At 52.5% G+C, this 24284-nt stretch overlaps 1 protein-coding gene across 4 annotated transcripts in view; it reads right to left on the bottom strand.

The window, feature by feature from the left end:
• NINL (ninein like) overlaps positions 1-24284 on the bottom strand; it is a 112797-nt gene that overhangs the window by 37923 nt on the left and 50590 nt on the right. For all 4 annotated transcript variants that reach the window (XM_060078183.1, XM_060078185.1, XM_060078182.1 and 1 more), the window contains exons 2-8: positions 22594-22787; positions 15276-15372; positions 10473-10645; positions 9013-9079; positions 6207-6397; positions 5366-5518; positions 3356-3523 (exon numbers count right to left, since the gene is read on the bottom strand). In XM_060078183.1, the coding sequence (XP_059934166.1) occupies positions 3356-3523; positions 5366-5518; positions 6207-6397; positions 9013-9079; positions 10473-10645; positions 15276-15372; positions 22594-22776 (1032 nt within the window). In that variant the 5' untranslated portion in view covers positions 22777-22787. The remainder of the gene's footprint in view (positions 1-3355; positions 3524-5365; positions 5519-6206; positions 6398-9012; positions 9080-10472; positions 10646-15275; positions 15373-22593; positions 22788-24284) is intronic.

Below are 24284 nucleotides of genomic sequence, written 5' to 3'. Positions count from 1 at the left end.
TCCCCCCATCCCTGTTAAGCCCAGTGTACCCCATCCCCGTTAACCCCAGTGTACCCCATCCCCACTACGGTCCCCCCAACCCTGTCAACCCCAGTGTCCCCCCATGCCTCGAGGGTGGGCATGACCCAGGCTGGACAGAGTCCCCCTCCCTGGACAAAGTGACAGACACAGAAGGGGGCATGTCCCAAGCAGAGGACTTTGGGGATTGATAGGAAGGCCAGAGAAGGGCTTTTTCCCTGTGAAATCAGGTGTTGTATAAACCAGGTGGGCCCTGGGGAGCTGCACAAGGGGACTGGACCTGAGGCCAAGGCCCCAAGAGGCCAGCAGAGTCCAGACAACACCCGGGGCTGGGACCCCCGAGCCTAAGGTCCTTCCCCGACTGACCGCGAAGGTCCCTAACGTCCTCCTCATGCCCAAGCTAGTTTGACTTGGGTTTTTGCCATTTCAGACTCAAAGAATCCTGACTAATATGTCTCTGAACTATACAAACAGATACAGGAACAGATGGGGGTTCTGTTGGTGGACACAGGACCTATCAGAGAGAGATGAGCCACAGCCCAGCATTCCAGAGACTCACACTCATTCGCCCTCGGGATTCGGAAAAGTTACAGTTAAAAGTTACAGTTAAAAGAATGGAAAAATTTTGTTTTACGTATTTTACCATAATAAGAGAAAGAGAAAGTAGGACAGGAACGCCCGTCCATCCTGCTGGCTGCCCAGTAAGAACACTTTTGCCACGTGTGCTCTTTCAGCAATGGGTGCACTTGGCTACAAGGCCCAGACACACGGGCGGGGCAGGCATGTGGCAGGGCCCACGGGGAGGCCCTTCCTTTAACTTATGAGGTGGAGACTTGAATCTCCGTCCTTCCCCACGGCCGCGAGTGCTTCTGGAGAGAAATGACACTCAGCTGAAGCGCGTGCAGCAACTGGGAAGCTGAAGTCCTGACACAAGCGCACACTTCCCAGCAACGAAATCACGGGTGGGGGCAGAGGACAGAAAGTGGTCCCAGCATCAGCTTCCCAATTAGAAAAACCACGTGGCACGACGTGGGCGCCTGCCTCCCGACGTTCATGCCCACGTACTCCTGCTGTGCTGACCGGGACGGACCTACGTAACCCCCAGGATGGTGCCAGGGTAGCAGTGGGTGGCTTCCCAGGCCAGGGCGTGGGAGGCTGAGGCCCCTCTCCACTCTCCTGGACGGGGCTCTGGGGAAGCCAGAGCCATGCTGGGAGGAGGCTCAGGCTGCCCTGGGGAGGAGCCCATGTGTCAGGGAGGGGTGGCCTCCAGCCTCCAACGAGGTCCACTACCCATCCTGCTGGGCCTCGGGGAGACCGCACAGGGCAGGCTCCTGGAGACCCCAGGCTAGGAACACCCGGCTGCGCGGCTCCCGATTCCTGAGGAGGTAAGGGATCCGCACAGAGCAGCCCTGGCGGTGGTCCCACAGACACTCGTGTGAGGTCCTGAGAAGCTGGGTGTGGGAGGCCAGCACGTCCAAGGCCAGGGCTCGCCTAGTGGGCTTCCTCCCCCAGGGAACACACCTCTCTCAGACAGGTGTGCTCAGGGCAACTGGAGGTGCCGCCCAGTGTCACAGGTGACCAGTTATGGACCTGCTGCACCAGGACACCCCGACTGCCTGCCAGCTCGCCCGAGAGCCACCCTGTGTGAGGGGGACAGATACGCCTGGGGGGCCACGTGGAGGGTCCTGCTGAGGGGAGTTCAGTAACATCGCTGCCGCTCAATTCAATGGAATCAAACCCTGAGCAATTGGAAAATCATCAGTTGCTAAAGGAATGGAAACATGCTGTGACAGCAAGAGAGTAGTAAAAAGAATAAGTCCTGAAGTGTCGGGGGCAAGCGTGAGACTCGTCACTGGCCAGATCCTGATGGCAGCCAGCCCACCTCCACGTGCAGGGAATCAGGAGCAGCGTCTTAGGGAGAATCTCAAAACCATGAGCCTCTGGGACTTTCCTGGTGGTCCAGTGGTTAAGGGCTCCATGCTTCCACTGCAGGGGGCACAGGTTCGATCTCTGGTTGGGGAACTAAGATCCTACGTGCTGTGTGGCACAACCAAAAACAAAAAAACAAAAAACTACGAGCCCCTCTGTTCTTGGCCCTCCCCGGGGGCCAATTTCAGTGGTCCGGCCTCAGCCTCTGGTTCTCAGAATAGTCCTGTGGGCCAGCTGTCCACGGATGGCCTTGTGTCGGGCTCCGCCCGGGCTGCTGGGCAGCGGGACCCAGCAACGGCTAAGCTTAGGTCCAGGAGAGTCTGGCCTGAGGAGTTGGGCAGATCGTCTTCAAGGCTGGATTTTTGCTCCTTCCTGTTCTATTGTTTTGTGCCAATATGGACATTTTTGGAGGCAATACAATAGAAGCTATTAAGAGGTAAAATGCGTACCTTCAGGAATCCGCCCTACTGAGAAATACCAGCATAGAGGCAGAAGGGTATACGTGCATTACAGATGACGAGATTCATAACAGGAAAAAAACGTACGTGTCCCACGACAGGGAAAGGGTAATGTAAATTAGCAAGGTATACGGTGTGACACCAATTTTGCAAAAGAAAATTTTTAAATGGGAATGTCTAAATATACATTTCTTTCCTGTGCCAGGGAAGAGCTTGCAGAATGCCCACCAGACCTTTACCTGTCGCCATCCCTGGAGACCAGGAGCAGAGGGGGGCAGGCTTTATTATTCTATAGATTTCTGTAGAGCTGAAGCTTTTTTTCCAATGGAAAGTGAAATTTGGAAATGAAACTAACTCATCTAGTTCGCCACACCTGCCCCAGCACCCTTCCCTTGCTGTGCCCGCCCTGTGTGCACCTGACTTGCCACCCAGGGCAGAACTCCCTCCAAAGCCCCAGGGTTGCCCTGCGCCCCCACAGAGGGGACCTGACTGACCAGGGAGAGCACAGGCCTCCTCGTGTGCGACCACTGGAGGGAGGTCGGAGGGTGGGTACGGGGAGAAGAACTCCCCACAGAGCTCGTCCGGGGCGAGTAGAAACGCTCGGATGTCTGTGACAGTGGTGTCCACTAAGACATCCCTCCTCCAGGTCAGCAGATCAGCTCCAGGGCTGACACGCACTGGGGAGGAGAGTCTAAGATGCTGAAACCTAGCTTCAAACAGATTTGTTTCAGGCTGTGGTTTTCTCTGTTTTTTACTTATTATGTTTTTAAGACTTCCTATATCTCAATATCAAAAAATAAAGGAAAAAGTATTACGATGGGCCTTCCCTACACAGGGCCTGTGTCTGCGGCAGGGGGGACAGGGGGAGCTCCGTCCAGCCTGCCCTGTGGGCAGTGGCCCCGACCGCCTAGATGCCTCTGCTGGAGTAGCCGTGCACGACCGGTCCAAACCTGCAAGACCTCCCTGCCGTTGCGCAGCCCCTCCTGGGCCCACAGGGTGACGATCTGCTCCGGGAACGCGAAGCCGGTACCGTCGTCCACGCTGCACAGGAGGCGCGGGCCCGAGCTCACGGACACGAGGGATGACGTGGTGGTCTGGCCACCACCCTCCTCTGGGACCTGAACGTGGGGACAAGCTCTGTTGAGCCCCTGTGGCCTCCTCATGCACCCTCCCCGACCTCCCCGCCTGTGTGGCCTCCCCGAGGCCTGAGAACAGCGCTGATTCCTGCTCCAGGGAAGGGGGCGCCTGCAGGATCTGACTCGAAGCCCAGGGCTCAGCGCTGTCCACGCCAGGCCATGCAGGGGACGCCCAGCGCCTGCCAGGCCCCGAGGTAATTTCTCCCCAAACCACTAATGGCTTCCTGCTGAGGGAAACCTGGTCTGTGCAGAGAAACCCAAGACAGGCTTCAGAAGGAGGGCGGGGGTGGCCCAAGCAGAGGACGCGTGTCCTCAGGATTCAGGGTCAGGGAGTTTTAAGACAAGGGCAAAAGAATCCCTCAGCCAGAAAGCTGACCTGTGAGGCCGAGGTGCTGCAAGAATCCAGCTGTGGGGCTTCCCTGGTGGCACAGTGGTTGAGAATCTGCCTGCTAATGCAGGGGACACGGATTCGAGCCCTGGTCTGGGAGGATCCCACATGCCACGGAGCAACTAGGCCTGTGAGCCACAACTACTGAGCCTGCGCGTCTGGAGCCTGTGCTTCGCAACAAGAGAGGCCGCGATAGTGAGAGGCCCGCGCACCGCGATGAAGAGTGGTCCCCTCTTGCCACAACTAGAGAAAGCCTTTGCACAGAAACGAAGACCCAACACAGCAAAAATAAATAAATAAATTAATAAACTCCTACCCCCCCCAACATCTAAAAAAAAAAGAATCCAGCTGTGCTTCCTGCCCCTTGGAGGGCAGGGCCCTTCAGACACGCGTCTGCAGTCGGGGCCAGAACAAGGAGCAGCAGCTGGGGGCCCCCAGACCACCAGGCCCACCTGCTCCCCGATGGAGCAGGAGAATCTCCGTCTGGGCCCAGGTGCAAGGCCCCACGTCACCACTCCAGCCATGCTGGCATCCACATGCACAGGACGCAACCCCATGGCCATGTCAGCACTTCCCGGGCAGGAACGGGGGCCGCTGTACCTCAGAGAAGGCCCTCCCTCCCACAGGCTCTGGGCACGGCTGCACTGTGGTCTCTGCCCTCAGGTGGCCTGGCACCATTCCTCATCTCTCCTGGTTCCTTCCCTGTCTCAGTGGCTTCAGGTGCAGAAACCTGATTCTCAGACGCGCCTGGCCTAGCAGAGAACAAGGTCACTGTTCCTGCAATGCCGCCCACAAACTGCGGGATCAGCCACGTCACCAAAGAAGCCTCAGCAAGACTCCCCAGGACAACCGTGCCCTGTGGTGTGAGACGGAGGCTGACTGTCCTGGGATTGAGCAAAACCAAATGCACCGAACATCACAATTTAAATAACCACCTAAAATCTGCTCTCCTCCAGCTGGCCTTGTACAGGATAAAATTCAGGAATACAGGATGGGGAGAGCACAGCTCCAGGAATGCTTGTTAAGGTTAATCCTGGGGAAGGCACGGACCCGTCAGTGACTCTGCCCTCCGGGGAGGAGGGAAAGGGGGTGCCTTTGTTGGAACACAGTGTACCCCACATTGAGGCATAACAAAGGAACTGCCAGGGAATCCTCATAAGACCCCTATGAGGTAGGTGTGTCCATTTTACAGACAAGGAACCTGAGGCTCAGAGAAGGCGAGTAGCTCACCAGTGACACACAGCTTGGCAGGAGCAATGCCAGGTCAGCCCAAGGTTGCACAGCCTCCCACAGCACACGTGTGTGTACACACCCCGAGCAACTCCTGGGCACCCTCTGTGGAGACCAGGCGGAGAGGTCAGGCCTGCAGAAGATGCTGAAGGCCAGAGAGTGATGGCCGTCGCCCTGGGGTTCAAGAGTTAATCGTCCCATTTTACCTGGTAATGAGACCAGGACCCGCTCGGCTTGACAAGTGTGGAAGATTCCAGAAGTTGAGGGAATCCATGACTGAACAGGCCAAGCTGGAATTCCTCTAGACTCACTCTGCCATCGCCGTCTTGGTCCAGCTTGTTGAACAGGTCTTCAAGTTCCTAAATAAAAGCCCCCAGACATCTGCTCAGAGGCTCTCCCACCGCAGTTGTGCCCACCCCACCCAGGCCTGGCCCCCACCCTCCCCAAGCTGGCAGCTCGCTGTCCTATCCAAACAGTGGTCTCCCCTCTCTGGCTTGTGAAATCCACACACCTGGTCAGTTTCCATCCTGCTGTGAATGGCCACCTGCGCTTCCCAAAACCCACAAACACCCATCCCGTGTCTGCCGTGCCAGGAGCTTGCTGGATGGAGGGACATGTACGTATGGAACATGGCCCGGGCCCCCAGCAGTTCAGGGTCAGCAAGGGCAGGGCTGAGGGCACTTCAGTAAGGAGGGGCCTATCCCATCACACTGCCCTCCTCTTCCCCTGGCCCCCACAGGAGGAAAGGGGTGAATACAGCTGCTGGGAGCGTAGCCAGACGCTGCGGGTACCACACTTGGGCTGGGTGGCAGATCTGGGCCGCTGAGGAGGGGTGGGGGAGGAGTGCCCCCAGCAGAGGAGGATCCTGCGTGAAGGCGGCCAGAGACGGACCTACGACACGAGCCCTGGGAGTCAGCACAGGATGTGAGACCAGAAGGTGACAACTGAATCAGTGTCTGACAGTGAAGGGGTTTTCCAGGCCCAGCACCAACCATGACCACCACAAAGACCCAGCCCATCAGGGAGGTCCATCCCGCCTTCTCTCACCTCCTTCTCCAGGCCCTGGAGCCCGACGCTCTGGCAGAGCAGGGCCAGCTCCTGCTCGGTAAGGTGGCCGCTGCTGCCCACACCCAGCTCTTCCCAGAGGCCCCGGACCCGGCTCTCGGGGGTGTCGAAGGAGGAGCTGCAGGGCTTCCGGAGGCTCCCGAAGACCTCAGAACCCCAGGTTGGCAGCTGGCCTGAAGCAGGGGACACATACCAAGGCTGTAATTTACTCTGAAATCGGATGGAGTGATGGCTGGGCGGAGGGACGGGCACATGGACACACGTGAGACACAAGCTTCAAAGGAGGAATCTAGGTGGTGGGTACACAGTGCTCGCGGTACAATCCTTCCACTTTCACTCTGTGCACATTGTCACAATCAAATGGAGGAATCTGCTGCATGTGGGGAAAGCATTTTCTTTCTTCAAAAAAATATTTATTTATTTAGGTTGCTCCGGGTCTCAGGTGCAGCATGCAGGATCTAGTTCCCTGACCAGGGATCGAACCCGGGTCCTCTGCATGGGGGCCACGGAGTCTTGCCCACTGGACTATCAGGGAAGTCCCAGAAAGCATTTTCTGAAGGGAACCTGCGAAGCCACAGCACTGAGAGCACAGCTGCAAGGTTTGTACTTAGAACAAAAAGGCCAGGTTTAAAAAACGAAGTTTTAGAAACTCTTCAAACCTACCCAAAGTAAAGAGCACAGTCCAGCAAAGGCCAGTGGTCCTGTTCCTTGGGCAGCCGGCCACCCCAGCTTCATCTACCCCCGTTTATTCTTTTTTTTTTTTTTTTTTTTTTTGCGGTACGCGGGCCTCTCACTGTTGTGGCCTCTCCCGTTGCAGAGCGCAGGCTCCGGACGCGCAGGCTCAGCGGCCATGGCTCACGGGCCCAGCCGCTCCGTGGCACGTGGGATCTTCCCGGACCGGGGCACGAACCCGTGTCCCCCGCATCGGCAGGCGGACTCTCAACCACTGCGCCACCAGGGAAGCCCCCCCTCCGTTTATTCTTGCCCAAGTATTTGAAAGCAAATGCCAGCTGCCGTATTCTCACCCCTGTGTGTTTCGTGCGTACGGCTGATCCCAGTGCCACTATCACCCGACAAACCAACAATGATTTACCCAGCTCTCTCTCAAGAGTCTCCCGACAGTCGATTTCTTTGAATCAGTATCAACACAGAATCCTCCCCGTGCATGTGGTTATTCCTCTCGAGGCCTTGGATCACGAGCAACTCACTGCCTGCCCCACTCTGCTTCCTCGCATCCCTCCAGCACTAACATCGTCTATAAACCGGAAGTTAGCATCAAAGCCTAGTTTGGATTCAGGCTCAGTTTTATCTTTTATCTTTTTCTATCTGGCAAAAACGACCCAAGGTGGGCTGTGTTCTCCACGCCACCCCACCACAGGAGGCACAGGTGTCTTTGAGATGCAAAGACACCTCAGTGAGCCTGGATGACAGACGGCCAGGTTTCATAACTTTTATACTTTAGCCAGGTGGCTTACTGAGGTTTCTGAAGCTTTGCCGGAGAGACACCCTCTGGAAGAGGACAGACCTTGGGGGCGCCCACGAGGAGCTCTCCTCGGATGAGCGAGGCTTCAAAGCAGAGTTCCCTCCACGCCCAGGCCACACCACCCAGCCCAACACAGGAAGAGGGCTGCCTGCACCTGACCAGACCTGGGCTCTCGGCCAGTGGTCTAGAGTTTTCAGGAGAGGAGCCACCTTGGCGTTACTTTGATAACCCAACTAATGATCAGAAAGCCACTTTGCCAAGGAAAGCTAGGGCCTGTGTGCTCACAAATGACGCTGTGGGTTGAGCTGAGGAAAACACAAGGAAAGGGCCACCTCCAAGATCCCTTCCAGCTTAAAACATCTGAAAGTTCTACGTAACAATGGAAAAGCAATTCTGACATCCGGGTGTATTCTCATGGCTGGCAGAGGAGAAAATAAGTCCTCTGAGGTCTGACATGACTGTTCACACACCAGAGTCAGTTCTAACCTGGAGGGAAAGAAGAACTCCAACCTGTCTCTAGGCAGAGTCCGAAATGACTCGCTGAATAACCTCCCCAGGAGCCCTTCCTCTCGTCCCCTAGATTTACAGAGTCCAGGGAATTTAGGACATGATTTGGCTGCTCTTCCAGACACAAAAGCGTCCATCTGCTTCGTCCAGTAGCACAGGCACTCTGGTCAATCCCCTGACGTCACCAAGCTCAATGCTGAGCCACCAAGAGCCTCAGCCCCCGAGGACCACAGTCTGGATAATGCTCAGTGCCAGTGCAGACTTCTCACTCAGGAGAAGCTCAAGGTCAGCTCGGGTCTCGCCCTTGAGCCATGTTCCTGCACGTTCTGCCCTGTGACACACTCCAGTGGGAGGTGTCCTTAAGGCACCTGCAGACCCATGTGCTGATGCACCCAGATTTGCTAAGCACGCCTGCGGCTGCCTTCCAGGTGCTCCGTCAGGCTCTCCAGGACCAGAGCCACGTCTTACCCTTGACTCGGGGCAGACAGGGCCCCAGGCGGCAGGGAGGCTGCTGGCCCAGGCCGGGTGCTTCAGGAAGGAGTCCCCAGGCCCACGCCTGCCGGCTGGGGTCATGCTGATCCTCCCAGACCGTGAAGCTGCTCCCTTAGCCAGTGGCCCCCGCTCGAGGGTCTGACCTCAGGGGTCTCCCAGAGCTGGGACACTGCCCCCAGGAGAAGGGCCCCCCAGGGACACCACCCACACCGGGCACTTCCCAGGAAATTGTCCTTGGCTGGTGGCCCGCTGCCTGGCAGCCTAGCACTGGCCAAAGGTGGCACCGACCACAAGGCCGGGCTTTACCTTGTGCTTCAAACAACTCATTCTGAGGGTCCTTCGCACTTTCAGCTTCTTCATCGGACTTGAGACTCTGGAAAAACAGAAAGAAAAGGACGTGTGAGTCCCCAAAGGAAAGGGCAGCGGATGGAGCACCGGGAACAAGTAGAACAGTCTGGTGGGGCTGGGGGGGGGGACACCTGAGGAAGGGGAGCCCCAGCCCACAGGGCAGCCCTGGTGGTCAGCCACGAGGCCCCATGCACACCAGCTTCCTCTCTCGGACCGCACGCTGCGGCCTGCACTCGGCACCCTCTGCATCCCGCCCCTCATCACCCATGTCTGTTGGCAACAGTCAAGGAAGAGCAGGTCTCTGACCCCCAGGGGCTCCGGCGACAGCAGGTGATCTGCTGAGACCTCGGTGCCCAAGGGTCTGGGCCACCAAGAAGTCCTGTAAAACCTCATGCTTCTGTGACCGAGTCCGCGGACCACAAAGTCAAAGTCTGCTTCTGATTTTGGAAGGAACACTGGCTTGACCAGGGCTCAGCACTTAGAAACGGCGCTGAACTGAGGCTGCAGCTATGGGGGCAGGTGGTATATCTCATTTTTCTAATGCATTCAACCTGCTGACAACCCTAAAGGCAGCAACCCTAGGGTCCTAGTTCTGGGGAGCAAAGATGGTTTTAAGAAGCAGAACGGCACCACAGAGATGGCACGGACACATGAAGCCTTCCATCCCTGGGGCCAAATTTAAGAGAGAGAATAAAGCAGCAAAGGCCTAGGATTTATTGGTGCCGCCCAAGTGCAGCACATCCCTGAGAGAAGCGACTCCAGGATCTAAATACATATTTATTTGCTTTTCCTTTTGGCCTCAACAAATGCTGAAAATATAAACAAATTAATATGGGGGCCCAGAGCTGTCTTATTAAAGGGAAGCCCCCCTAGAGCCTCATCAGACAGATGTGGACATCATGGAGAGGAGCCAGGAACCTTCTGGAACCCCGAAAACAGGTCCAACGGGCCACGATCAACCTGTGGGGTGTGGATCTGCCCCGTGGACGTCCTTCCTGACACAAAGCCCTCGAGGCTCCTGCAGTGGACAGCTCAGGGAGCCTGGGGTCCCTGGAGGCATCTGGCATGACATGCCCGCCAAGTTGTGGAGGGTGAGCCTCGGTTGCGCCCAGTGCTGCTTTTTCTATCCTCGGCTGATTAACCTTCCTCTCCTCTGGCAGTGCCAGGGGAGGGGGGGTAGTGGTGAGCAGGGGATTCTCCATGGCCCCCGTGTCTGAAGGAGGACGCTCTGTGGCCAGAGTTTCCCTGCAGACAGCGAGACCCAGAGACACCTTAAAACTAAATGTCACTCCCCATAGTGCTCTGGCGATGAGAGAGATGCCCCCTCCCATCTTCCCGTATCGTGTCACGTGAGCAGTGACTACGGGGGGGGGGGGGGCGTGCGTACTTGGGGGAGGGCAAAGGTGGGGTCGACCCACCTCCACACTTTCCAGGGAGGCGGAGCGTCGGAGTTGGCTTCTCACACTGGGCCTGGCAGGTTGCTCCGGTAAACACGGGGCTCCACCCGCAGCGTCGCAGGGCTCGGGACAGCTCCGACGGCCATACCACCTAGAGCCGCTCACGTACTTTGGGGGGACGGCCCGGGGGGCACCTGGAATGAAAACGGGAGGTGTCCTCTCAAACAGCCTCTGGGCCCACATGTGCTGCCAAGATGCCCTTTACGAAGGTGCAGGTTCGGGCGCAAAGCGTGGCTCTCAGGGACACACATGGAAAACGCCTGGAAGAACACAGGGAACGGTCAACAGTGGGGCTGGGGCTGAGACAGCCAGGCTGGGAGGCAGGGACTTTCCATCCTAAACTCTAGGTGCTGTTTAAATGTTTCCAAGCAAAATACGCTTTTATTATGCAATAAAAGACTAATACAAAAATCTAGCTTTTTACACAAGGAGAAAAGCCTCCAATAATCCAGCAACATACTGCTCTAGAGACCAGAAGGTCACGTCCCACCCACCCCCCTCACTACAGGACCCCCCCGCCCCCCGGACGGGATGCTGTAGGCAAGGACCTCAGCATAGCTGGGGAGCCTCAGACTCCATATTGGTCTGAAGTCTGGGATAGAGGCAGGAGTGCATTTTAGCTTGGGATTCATGAGAATCCCATAAGCCCTAATAAACCCCTCGTACTTTTCTTCCCTCCTTACCTGCCCACGTCTGCAGAGCAGTGGGGACCCCGCAGGCAGAGCAGAAACGATGCTGACTCTGTAGGGAATCTGGGCAGCCGGAGAGAGACTGGGGAGGGTGACGTGGGCCACGGCCAGGAGAGGACACAGGTTCAGAAGGAAGCAACCCGAATGGGCAGGTTGGGGGAGAGGGTCCAAGGAAGTAAGGCCAGGTCAGGAAAACTGAGGACCATTTCACACAGATGCGTCACGATTCCTAAGGCCAAGTACCACCTCCCTTCTCTCCTCCGCACCAACTCTGCAGCCCCTGACCTTGGGACCATCAGAGGAGGAGGCTGGGTCCAACCTGGCCAGTGGTGCCAGTGACCAACAGAAACTGGGAACAAGGGAGGAGTTTGGGGAGGAAGCTGCTGAGTTCCACTTGACAGCGGACATGTAAGGCAGGCTAACCATGTCCCCGGGACACTCGGAGGTTATCACGGGCCCTGCCCGGGCCTGGAATCTCTCCCGTGTGGGAACTCCCGGGGCTGCTGGAGAGCAGGGAGCGGACGCCCTGGCAGGGAGAAAACAGGAGGCTCTGAGTGCCCCACGCCAGGGGGAGGGGCCAGCGCACGGCCTCCGCACCTTCACTGCGGGGGGGAGGTGCTGGAAGAGGAAAGCCACGGGAGGTGGGAGCGGGCAGCTGCAGCGCATTCTGGAAACCAGCTGCAGAAGACGAGGCGGGGCCTGACGCACGTGGGCCCTCCCCGGGCTCGTGGCTCACCTGGAGGTTATGACCCAGCACCACGTCTGCCCCCTGTGGCTTGACCTTGCTCCTGCCCTTCCCCTCCCTCACCCGTCCATGTCCGGAGTCCCACCCGCCCTGGATGTGGCCCCATTTCTTCATCATTTCAGCAGGTCAGCACTTTCCTCAGAGGAATGAGACGCCCAGAAAACACACAGCTGTTTCCTAATGTTCCCCAAACGTGTCACTCTCCTCCGTCCAACAGAGCAACGTTCCTCTAGAAAAGAGTGTCCACGTGGCAAATCACGACAGGAAGCGGGCAGCTTCCCACCACCCACAGAACACAGAGCCGTGGCCTCTTGGCGGGAAGCACTGGGGGTCACGGCCAGTCCCCACCCGCTGCCCAGACGGCCCGCAGAGCACAAGGCCAACGGTGCCCTGTGCTGGACACCTGGCTGTGCCTCCTGTGTGTGCGTATTTATTTATAGGAGCGGAATACCAAGGTCTACAAGTGAAAAGACATTGGTTATAGGTTCCGTAGCGGCCTTTACTGAAAGGAGCAGAATGACGGGGAAGCGGGATGTTCTTCAAAACCCCGGGGCGTTTGGCCCCCTGATGACATGCTCATCCCTGGAGCATCAAGGCTCCAATCATTTTTCCAGTCACGGGGGGAGACGGTGGGAAGGACCGGCAGACAGATTAGAAAGCAGCAGAGAGCGACACTGTGGACAGGGCCAGGGAAGGAGGGATGAAGCCCCTGGACGGGGGAGGCTGGGAGGGTGGCTGCGGTGAGAAGCTGAAACGCGCACGGCCCTGGAGGACAGGGCAGGGCTCGCCCCGGCTCTCACAACCCGCGGCTGCAGGGCCACCCGGCGCCCTGCCTCTGTGAACAAGCCCCGTCCGAGCCACCTCAGGTGGGCTTACGACCGTGTCACTGAGGAAAGCACTGAAAATCGAAAGAAGAGAAAAAACAACACAAAACAAAACCGGGGGGCTTCCCTGGCAGCTCAGTGGTTAAGAATCCGCCGGTCACAGGTTCGATCCCCGGTCCAGGAAGATCCCACATGCTGCGGAGCAACTAAGCCCGTGTGCCACAACTACTGAGCCTGCGAGCCACAACTACTGAGCCCACGTGCCCCAAGTACTGAAGCCCATGTGCCTAGAGCCCATGCTCTGCAACATGAGAAGCCACCGCGATGAGAAGCCTGCGCACCACAACGAAGAGTTAGCCCCCTGCTTGCCACAACTACAGAAAGCCCGAGAGCAGCAACAAAGACCCAATGCAGCCAAAAATTAAATAAATAATGATAATAAAAAAAAAAAACGGAACTGGTGTGGAAAAGCGCTAGTCCTGAAACAGCTTCTCCCGTCTTTGGAGGAAGTGAGGACACCCCCACAGACACACACGTGTTCCAGCATGGAGGGGGGCGGTGACAGAGGCGCGGCCTTTCTTGGGCACATCCACGTCCATGGTCACACGATCACGCGATCACACTCCAAAACCCTGAGTCCGGAAAGGCAAGTGGGCTTCTTCCCATCTCAAGGAAGACAAGTGTGAGACAAAGCAGCCAATGACCTGAACTGCAGGGCGATGGGGCTGCTGGCCAGCTGACTCCTCCCCCGCATCAGGGCTCTGGCGTGGCTCCAGCAGGAGGAGGTGGGGCAGCTGAGTTCAGCCCCAGGGGCGGGGGCGGGGCCTGGCTCCAGGCTGCAAAACCCCACCTGAATAACAGGCAGGAGCAGCCACAGGACTTCTAGGACGGTTCACTGGAATCTACATAAAACGTCCATCAGCTCCAAGCCTGGCACACAAAGCCTCCCTCACGGTACCCCTGGTGCCCAGATCATCGTGCACCTGCTCCCAACTGAGGACCTGCCCGGGCTCCAGGAGCAGACCAGGGGGCTGCTGCGGAGCAGACTCCTCAAACGCCTGCCCCACATGGGAGGGAGGGACCCGCTGCCACTTCACTCTCCTTCCCAGCACTCGGCAAACGCAGCCGTGACCAGCCGGGGCGCAGCAGCCGAGCCCGAGGGTCCAGCATGGCTTCGAATGAGCATGTCCGCCATCACCTTCCGACCGGAGCCCGCAGTCCACACGTCGAGCGGGCCTCCCTCCAAAACCCTCCCTCCACCTCCTGACCAAAGCCACCACTTCCGTTTGTTCTGAAATATCACCTTTGTCCCACTGGCCCTGCTCGAAACCAGGATTCTCACAAGTCCTAGGAACACAGAGCACTACTGTGTGAGACAGAAGACAGGCTGAGGGCTGCCTCCGCTGGTGGCATCCTGCCTGCTCCTCCAGCCTCCAAGGCCTGGCTAACACCTCACACCTGCCCTGCGCTTTTGATTCTCCAATGCTTCCACCCCCGACACCCACTTTATCTTGTCAACACTCTATGCTGTAAGGACAGCACTCGGTATTAACTTGACATCTGTGATACTGAGATTTATAATAAATATGCATTTGGTCTTCCATCCCTGGCACAGCTCCTAAAACCCTTAGAATTTCTTAAGTGATGAGAGCAACCACACCTGAGTTTATGTTGATGAGGTGACTTTTGGAACCACACCTCAGGATGGGCTGGTTGCCAGGGAAACCAACTTTCAGCCCCACCCCCTGACCTCCAGGGACGTTGAGTCAATCCCCGATGCCCAATCATTTGATCAGTCATGTCTGTAATGAAGCCTCCATAAAACCCAAAAGGACGGGGTTCTGAGAGCTTCCGAGTTGGTGAACATGTGGAGACTGGGGAAGAGTGCGGCCTGAAGGGGGCGTGGGCACTCCGAGCCCCTTCCCACAGGCCCTCCCCACAAACCTCTTATCCTGAGTCACATCCTTTTGTAATAAACCGGTGATCCAGTAAGTAAATGGGTTTCCCTGGGTTCTGCTCTAGCAAATTCATTGAACCCGAGGAGGTCGTGGGAGCCTCTGATCTATTACAGGTGGGTCAGAAGCACGGGTGACAACCTGGATTTGAGATGGCTGTCTGAAGAGGGTGCAGTCTTGGGGGACTGAGCCCTTCCCCTGTGGGGTCTGATGCCGTGTCCAGGTAGACGGTGTCAGAACAGAGTTGACTTGTAGGACACCCAGCTGGTGTTGCAAAACGGCCTGGTGTGGGAAAAACCACATATATCTAGTGACCAGAAGTGCCAGTATATTCAGAGGATTGTGTGTATTGTAGAGGAAAACAAAAGAGTCTTCCCCTTACAACACCATTTTACAAATAAGGAAGCAAAAGAAGAAAAAACCCGAACGTCAGTTCCAGTCTACGCAGCTTGGCAGAGACAGATCTGCTGCGTCGTTCGGTGAGAACATCATACTCCAGAAGTCACGGAATCACGGGAAGAGACGTAACAGAGACCAGGAAGGCCTCTTACCTGGCTCCAAAGACCCACTGTCTTCATCTGAGGAGCCGACACCAGCCTGTGATGACAAGACGGCCACGAAACCGTCCTTAAATTCCTCAAAGTTAACCTGTGGATTTGAGAAGAGAGGTCAACGCTACTTTCTACACGCCACATACGTAACACCCTGGCCTTTTGGTTTTTCTCAGATGGAAGATCTTATGTTGCCTTCAGCACTGAGGACATTCATTTTTTCAAATATTGACTTAAGATTTAAAAGAATTGAAGATGTAATAAGGCAAGTAAAAGTGAACCATAACCCCATCACCAAAAAACACTATTAACAACTCCATAAAAGTAAATCAGACCCCATAATTAGAAAGCAGTGTAGAAAAGAGGTGTCTGATGACCACAAACATTAACACATAAAGAAAAAGAAAAATCCACGTTCTCACCACCCACCAAGAAAGAGAAAACGGCAGCACCTGGGCGAGCCCTCCACCACGGTTCCTTTCCTGATTTAAGTCCCCCGGCCCCTGCTCTGACTCTAATAACATCGTTGCTTTTATACCTCATTTGCATGCACCCCTAAACAGCACAGTTTACTTCTGCCTCTGTTTAAATTTGATCTAAATGGAATCATGTGTATACACTATTTTGTGTCTTAGACTCAATATTACCTCTGTAATATTCATGTAACTTGCTGTGCATGATCCACCCATTTTCTCTGCTCTGCGGTGTAACTGAGCAATAATTTATTAATCTACCCTCCTGGGCTTCCCTGGTGGCGCAGTGGTTGAGAGTCCGCCTGCCGATGAAGGGGACACGGGTTCGTGCCCCGGTCCGGGAAGATCCCACATGCCGCAGAGCGGCTGGGCCCGTGAGCCATGGCCGCTGAGCCTGCGCGTCTGGAGCCTGTGCTCCGCAACGGGAGAGGCCACAACAGTGAGAGGCCCGCGTACCAACAAAAAATAAAAAAATAAAAAAAAATAATCTACCCTCCTGCTGGTGGATATTCCCATTGTTTCCAGGGTTTAGTTATTTTTTAAAAACCCCAGCTTTGAACAGTTACACATGTGTCCTTAGGCGTTTCTTTGGAGTATATGCCTAACAACGGGATTGCTGGGTTATAGAATATACATTTAAATCCTCTTGGTGAATTGAATCTTTTATTACTATAAAATGCTGACCCTCTTTAGTTCAGTAATGCTTTTACCACAAAGACTAGCTTTCTTATGGAGTATTTACGTGTTATATCTTTTTACCAAACTTTGTTTTTTTAACCAAACTTTTAATAATGTCAATTTTTATATCCTTATGTTTTAGACATGTCTCTTATGAACAGTATATAGCTGGATTTTTTTCCCAAATCTGAAAATCTTTATCTTTTAACTGAAACATTTTACATTTAATGTCGCTACTGATATAGTGGGTTGGCCAAAAAGTTCGCTTGGGTTTTTCCATAATATTTAGATTTAAATCTACTATTTTATTTGTGCTTTCAATTTGACCTGCCTGCTTTTTCTCCTTTCTTTCCTCTCTTCGGATTTACTGATTTTCTTTTAGGACTTCATTTTTCCCCTTATTAACTGAGAAGTTATACAGTCTATTTCCATTCTCTTATTGTTTATCCTAAAAATGACAGTACACATCCTTAGCTTGAAAGTTTACTATCAATCAATGCTTTTTGTTTCAGCAAAAACATAATTTATTAAAAGACTAGTGGAAATGATCCAGATGTCCAAAAAGAGAATGGGTAAATAAACTGTGATTCAGTCAGACAATGAAAGATGACAATAGGGGGAAAAAACCCAAACCACTGACAGAGACAATATATCTACATTGTGTGAATATAGCTCACAGACATAATACGGAGTAAAAGAACCAGAGAGTATACACTGAGCATATGCTGTGTATTTTCGCTTGTATAAAGTTCAGAAATAGGCAAACAAATCTATGCTGTTGGCATCAGGACAGTGGTAACTATTGGAGGCAGAGGGACCGCAAGGGCACCTGAGGAGGGATGCAGGATACTGGCGGCCCAGGTGTGTTCAGGGTGGCTGTTCACTGAGCTGTACTCTTCAGCTCTTTTCTCTACCTGTGCTTCTACTGAAGTCCCACAGAAAGAAATCAACACAAGAGCTTACTGTCACCAGTAAGTGCAGAAAAAGCAGGCCTGGGCTGTAGGTCCAAGCATGCTTCCCACACCTGGCACAGCACTTGAATGAGCACATTCTGTTGCTGCCGATGGGCACTAAATGCAGCTGTTGGCTTGGGGGCACCTCTGCCTCAGTTACACACGTATCAGATCTGACACTGGATTACTTGTTTATTTTCTGTCTCCCCAACTAGCATGTGATCTCACAGTGACACACTGTAAATACTCAACAAATATCTAATGGATGTGTTTGCCTCTATATCCTCTCGAAACTGAGCAGAATTCACCTTCTCACAGATGCATTCTTTCACCTTTGCTCTTAAAGAGTATTCTTTTTTTTTTTTTTTGGCCACTCCTCGCAGCATGCGAAATCTTAGTTCCCCGACCAGGGATTGAACCCTCGCCCCTGCAGTGGAAGCTCAAAGTCATAACCACTGGACCGCCAGGGAAGTCCCCTTAAAGGGTATTCTTGCTGAGTATGGGATTCAGGTTGCCACCAGTCCTCTTTTAGTACATTGGAGACACCTTTCCATTGGCTTCTGGCTTCTACGGTCACATCTAAGAAAGTAATAGTCAATCTAACTATGGCTGATTTTCAGGATATGTCTTTTTCCCCCTGGCTGCTTTTTAAAAAATCATTAAATGTTTTATTTTGAGATAATTATAGATTCACATGCAGTTGTAGGGAAAAAATACAGAGAGATCATGTGTACCCATCTCTGGCTGCTTTTAAGATGTCTTTGTTTCCCTTCACTTTCACAATAATATGGCCAGATGTGGATTTCTTTTTATTTATGCTACTCAGAATTCCATGGGTTTTTGGAACCTTAAATCTGTTTTGGAAACGTTTTAGCTATTATCTGTTCACAAAATCTCTCCTCATTCACTCCTTTCCTCCTGGGATTCCAACCAAAGGGATGTTCCCCGGTCTTCACCTTCTCTTTATGACATCACGCTGCATCCTGGATCAGTGCTCTTTTCAGCTGTGTCTGATCTGCTGTTAAACTCTTAAAAGTTGTATTTGGTTCTTTATTCAGATTTGTTATGTCACTTTTTAGAGTTACCTCTTTCCTGTGGATATTTTCAAGCTTGTTTTTTTTAAATTAAAAAATTTTTTTAATTTTTGGCTGCATTGGGTCTTTGTTGCTACACGCGAGCTTTCTCTAGTTGCGGCGAGCGGGGGCTACTCTTCGTTGCGGTGCACGGGTTTCTCATGGCAGTGGCTTCTCTTGTTGCAGAGCATGGGCTCTAGGTGTGCGGGCTCAGTAGTTGCAGCACGCGGACTCAGCAGTTGTGGCTCGTGGGCTCTAGGGAGCTTGGGCTTCAGTAGTTGTGGTGCACGGGCTTAGTTGCTCTGAGGCATGTGGGATCTTCCCGGACCAGGGATCGAACCCATGACCCCTGCACTGGCAGGTGGATTCTTAACCACTGCACCACCAGGGAAGTCCCTCAAGCTTGTTTTTTGTTTAATCTCTCCTAACGTAGTAACCATAGTTGGCTTATACTTTCTGCCCAGTAATTCCAATACTTCACATCTCTGTGCTCTGCTTCTGTTGCCTGTTGTTTCTCTGGCTCTCGCTCATCTTGATTTTGTGCCTAGTTACCCTTGACTGTATGCTGGTTATTGTATATGACTATTACTTAGGAAGAATTACAGACCCAGGATGAGGGAACTTTCTCAGGAGAGGACTTGTTTGCTTTTGCCATGTGCCTGAGGGCACCGCCTGTGCAGGACCACCTGATCTAAGTGCAAGGCCTGAGGTCATCTAGACCCCTGAGCGCACGCAAGCCCAGACAGCAAAGAGCACAACGGCTGATTCACTTACCCTATATCTTTACCCTACAGGTGCACCCTCAGGATCCTCCCTTAAACTGGGGGCTGGTTCACCAGTTTCTCCTTGGGTGAGCCTGTGTTTAGACATGCATTTCCCTGGCCCTTTAAAACCCCCAAATGACGTATCAATTTCACAGTTGCTATTTAAGACCAGAAAATATTCTCAGGGCAAATGGGGTTTTGTGTGCTGAGCTTAACTTCTCTTGATACGTGACTTAGCATAGAGTTTTAGGTTGTAATTCCCCCTGACTTGTTTGCTCTTTACCATTTTCAAGATCTTTTGTTTTTTCTATTTTGTTCAGCCTTTTTAGTAGCACTAACTGGAAGGTAGGCCTGAGTTTGCTAACCTGCCACTAGGAGAATGTCTGAAGTCTCTTCCCTCTTTTTTAGGGATGAGGCATCAATTTCATCATTTGGATCTACAAGAATGTATTGAACTAATTTCATATTCAAAAGGCTGTTTCCAGTCTTCTGCCATGTGAATCAATACTAGAATGAATAACCTTGCATAGATTTCATTTCACAAAGAGAGACATTGCTTTCATTTTTACATTCCTAGCTTCTAGATTTGCCTCGCACATAATAAGAGCTCAAAAGTACTTGTTGACTACATGGGAGCAGAATGAAATGGCCATTTTGCTTGATCCAATCTCAGATTTCTTTTGCAACTTTGATAATATTGATACTTATCAGCTGACTTTCTTCTGATCCATCAAACAGGAGGCAATCCGATTGCCGAGTGTGCTGCTGTTTTATCTGATACCATTTTGACTGTGCTTGTGTGTGCTTCTGTGCCCTCTCCCCTCACAGCTCATAAAAGAAGGAAGGGCCAGCCCATGGCATCAGGTGTTTGACCCAACAGGATACACCATCATCCCTGCTTGGTCACGGACTCTCCTCACAAATGAAGAGGCTGGACCCTGTGATCAAGAATCACTCTCAACCTTAAAATTATTTTCAGTAACACTATGTTATCAATTTTTTTTGAGAGGAAAATTCTCTTTCTACCCAAATTTAAAATACTCGAGGTAAGAGCCTCACCACTGGTAAAGAAACATGAGAAATAACAAAACGCACGTGGAAATTGCTCAAGTCACAGGACTCTTAGGCCACGTCAACTTTCTGGCTTGAAACTAGACCTGATGATGTTTCTTTAATGGGAAAAAGGAATTATAAACAAGCATATTGGGACTTCCCTGGTGGTCCAGTGGTTAAGACTCCATGCTCCCAATGCAGGGGGCCTGGGTTTGATCCCTAGTCAGGGAACTAGATCCTGCATACCGCAACTAAGACCCGACGCAGCCAAATTAATTAATTAATTAATTTTTAAAAAAAACAAGCATAGCCTCATAGCATTAAAAATTACCTTATTAATTCAGATATTATAATATTGTTTCTTCATCGTTATAACTGGATTACTGTATCAATGACTAACATTTCTGTGGCGTCATATATGTTAGTTCCTGCAAGGAAACTGAATATGTGATATTTGAATTGAAAAGCCAATCCATTCTCCTGGACAAAGGATTTATCTTGTTTTTCTTCAAAACTCCCTGAAATCTCCACCATTGGTTTCTGTCACAGAAAATGGTGACAACTACCTGGATACTTCTGGCTTGACACTGGTGTCCCTCAAACCTCTACAGAATGTTCCACCTAAACGCTGGCTGTGTGCACTCCCCCGCCTGTGGATGAAGCAGGGGAACGGTAACAGCCCTTTTCCCTTTGCAGCTACTCCAACACTGACCTTCCTCCAAGTGTAACTCAGGGTTTCAAGGTCATACTCCCCTTCGCACAGACAAAGCACAAAGTAGAGAAAGGCCGGGAATGATACATCCTACAATGAATCTGGGCCCAAAAGTGATTCTTTTGGTTTTGAATTTTCCAAACTGTCAAAAATCATCAAGGAAACCATCTGTTCATGCTGTTGTTTTGTTTTGTTTTGTTTTGTTTTTGCCACACACGGCATGAAGAATCTTAGTTCCCTGACTAGGGATTGAACCTGTGTCCCCTGTGGTGGAAGTGCAGAGTCCTAACCACTAGACCGCCAGGGAAGTCCCTGTATGTGCTGTTTTAACCAGAGTGTTGATTTTCACAAATGTGCCTTTTGCTTATCTAGCCTCCAAATACAATTCCAGGTGATATCAAGAGGCGCTAGGACATTTTCTATCAAAAACACACCTGATTCTTAAGTCCATAAAGAAAAAGCAGGAACAGAGTAAAGAGACAGAAAAGGGTGCAGTGGGTTTGTGAGGCTGAGTCCTCCACGCAGGGGGAGCAGCACTGCTCTCAGCACTGGCCACACGGCCTTCGGGGAAGTGACAGGAGGTCAGATCCGCCTGGACCCTCCCCCAGGGCCAGCAGGGAGGGGTTGTTGGTTGTTCTTCTTCGTTTGTTTTTGCCCAAAAGCCAACTCAGAATATTTGCAGCTAGATTTTTTTCTCCTTCAAAATGAAAAGAGTTTTACTGAGTTCTGTGGAAAAAATGCCCTTCCTTCAAAGGTAAGATTATAGCCACTGGGTTTTTTTCTTTTCTGGGCTGCGTCATGTGGCCTGCGGGATCTTAGTTCCCTGACCGGGGATCGAACACAGGCCCCTGGCAGTGAAACCCCGGAGTCCTAACCGCTGGACCACCAGGGAATTCCAGGCACTGTTTCTAAAACAAACGTGTTAACATCTGGACACATTTAAGAAGCAGGAACACTAAGAAGCTTCTTAGTGTTTCAATCAGGAAAGCAAGTTGTGGTCCAGGCTCCAGATTACCGTTCTGGATGACCTTGAACTTCCTAGAGAAAAGAACTCTCTAGGAAAAAACTAGACCTGATAATGTTTCTTTAATGGGAAAAAGGAGTGCCTACTTCCTATCTGGGATAGATACACTCACAGAGATACACTCTGAACACAGGGAGCCTTGGTTCCTGCAACAGCAGTGGGCAATGTTCTGCCCAGCTGCTGGACGAATTTCACGCTGGGTAATTTTACAAGACAATGTGCCTTCGAGGTACTCTGCAGCTGCCTCTGAATGACCCAGTGTGTGAGCTGCGCACAGATCACTGTGTTTTGTGAACCACACGCACCATCCATACCAACCTTCCACTCCCCGGACGAATCACCCAAGCATCTTTCTGGAAAAAACAACAAAACAAATCTCTGGAAGTTACTATGCTTTAAAAAAGCAATCTTAAGGAACTTCTTTCTACAACATAGATGTTGCCCAGAAGGAAAAACAGCACCCCATTTCCTCCTAACTTTCCTCTGATGAGTATCTCCAGTCAGTTGGTATTTCTCAGATGCCAGCAGCTATAACCACACACCCTCTGTGCTTTTCTTTGTGAGAATGAAGTCAATGAAGTTACTCACCCTGGCAAAGTGGTCGTTTCCGAGAAGTGTTTGCAGAAGGACAGGCAGCTGCTTTTCCAGATGAAGCTTCAGGCAGAGTTGGGTCAGCTCCTCCCGGTCCAAGAAGCCTGTCCCCGTGGTGTCACAGCTGCTGTAGACGTCCCTGAGCTGCGAGACATAGTGGCTCTCTTCCTCTTCGTCCATCCCATCGCAGGCTGCGTGCAGGGAGAAGAAGACAACGGTACCCTCTGACTGCCGCCCCCACCTCCCTCCACGGTCCCAACGCGCCAGGCAGTGTGGCCCAGGGCAGGGGAGGAGCTGGCGTGTGGGAAGGGGCACCAGGGCCGTCTCAGGACACGTGAGGCGGGAGGAAATCAGGAGAGGCCAGAAACGTGTTCCCAGGGGGCTCGTTCTCCCTCACTGGCTCAAAGAACCAGAATTACTTTGTTCTGTAAAAAAGTATCTATTACAGAATAATCAGAAAAAAAGAGGTAAGTATAAAGAGAAAGAAAACCATCCAAAATTTCACCACCTGAAAATCATTTTAATATTTTGGCAGATATACATTCTACTTTTTCTCTATACATATACACACAGGGCCTGCTGGATGCCTGGCACACTTGCCCGAACTTCTGCCCCAGGATTCCGGTCTTGGGCAGAACTCAGGCTGGAGGTCAGAGGGCACCGAGGGCCCTCCCAGGAGCAATGACAAGCCAGCCCCCTCCTGAGAGAACTTGCTGTCTGCCCCCTCCCCACGACCCCCACCTCCATGCAAGGGCTGATTCAGGGGCGAGGACCCTGCACACTCAGCCCACATCCCCTCGGTCATGCCAGCTTTGCCCAACACACAGGTCAGTTCCTGACCACTCAGAAACACTTCTTTTCCTCTCCTTTCCCTCATCCCCAGAAATCTGAGACACTGTCCCAAGACAGCAGGTGATTCGTCTCTGGCCATCCAGGCACAGGCTAGTGGTGTGACTCAGGCCCAGCATTCTATAGGTCAGGCAATAAGATCTTTCAGCCGCCATTTGCTATGGCACTTCCTAACCCCCATCCAAGATAAGGTCCATGCTTTGCTTTCAAAGTCCTGGGAAAAACACTGGGAGAAAGGAGGCACTGTTGCTGGTCATGTGTGCCCTATGGAATTCACCCTCCTCTTGCCCCAGGATTGGGGGGGTCTTTCTGTAGCTGAGATACCACATGACAAACCTCAGTGCTGAGATGGGCCAGGAAGGCTTGGAAAAACTCCAAGGGCACCTTCATCTGGGAAATACAGCCCGGGCTCAGGTCTGTACCACGACCACCGCACTGGAGTCGCACTGATGCTGATGCACATGGATTCGCCGGGACTCTGGAGTCCCAGAAAAGGGCTCAAGTGACAAGTCACTGGACACTCTAAACACCTTGGAACTATGGAAGGTCTCAGGGGTCGTGTAGAAGTCTGAGTGGGGCTCAGAATCCTGATGTTCACACACCCCCATTCGCTGGAAGCTGAAGGCACTGATTTGGAGGGTGACACATGTGGGAGGGGAGAGGGGAGTAACCCAAGACACGCATGCAAGCACACACACACGGGGTGGGGGGGGGAGAGAGAGAGAGAGAAACTAATATCCCCAGAGAGGTGAAGGAAAAACATTAAAATCATGCAACAAGATAGCCTACTAGACAATAGGGATGATTAGACACCAAGGGAGGTTTCCTGACATTGACAT

This window comes from Mesoplodon densirostris, chromosome 16 (assembly GCF_025265405.1).
Source record: "Mesoplodon densirostris isolate mMesDen1 chromosome 16, mMesDen1 primary haplotype, whole genome shotgun sequence".
Taxonomy (NCBI): domain Eukaryota; kingdom Metazoa; phylum Chordata; class Mammalia; order Artiodactyla; family Ziphiidae; genus Mesoplodon; species Mesoplodon densirostris.
The sequence above is the reverse complement of the archived record's forward strand: the minus strand, read 5'-3'. Positions and strand labels throughout refer to the sequence as shown.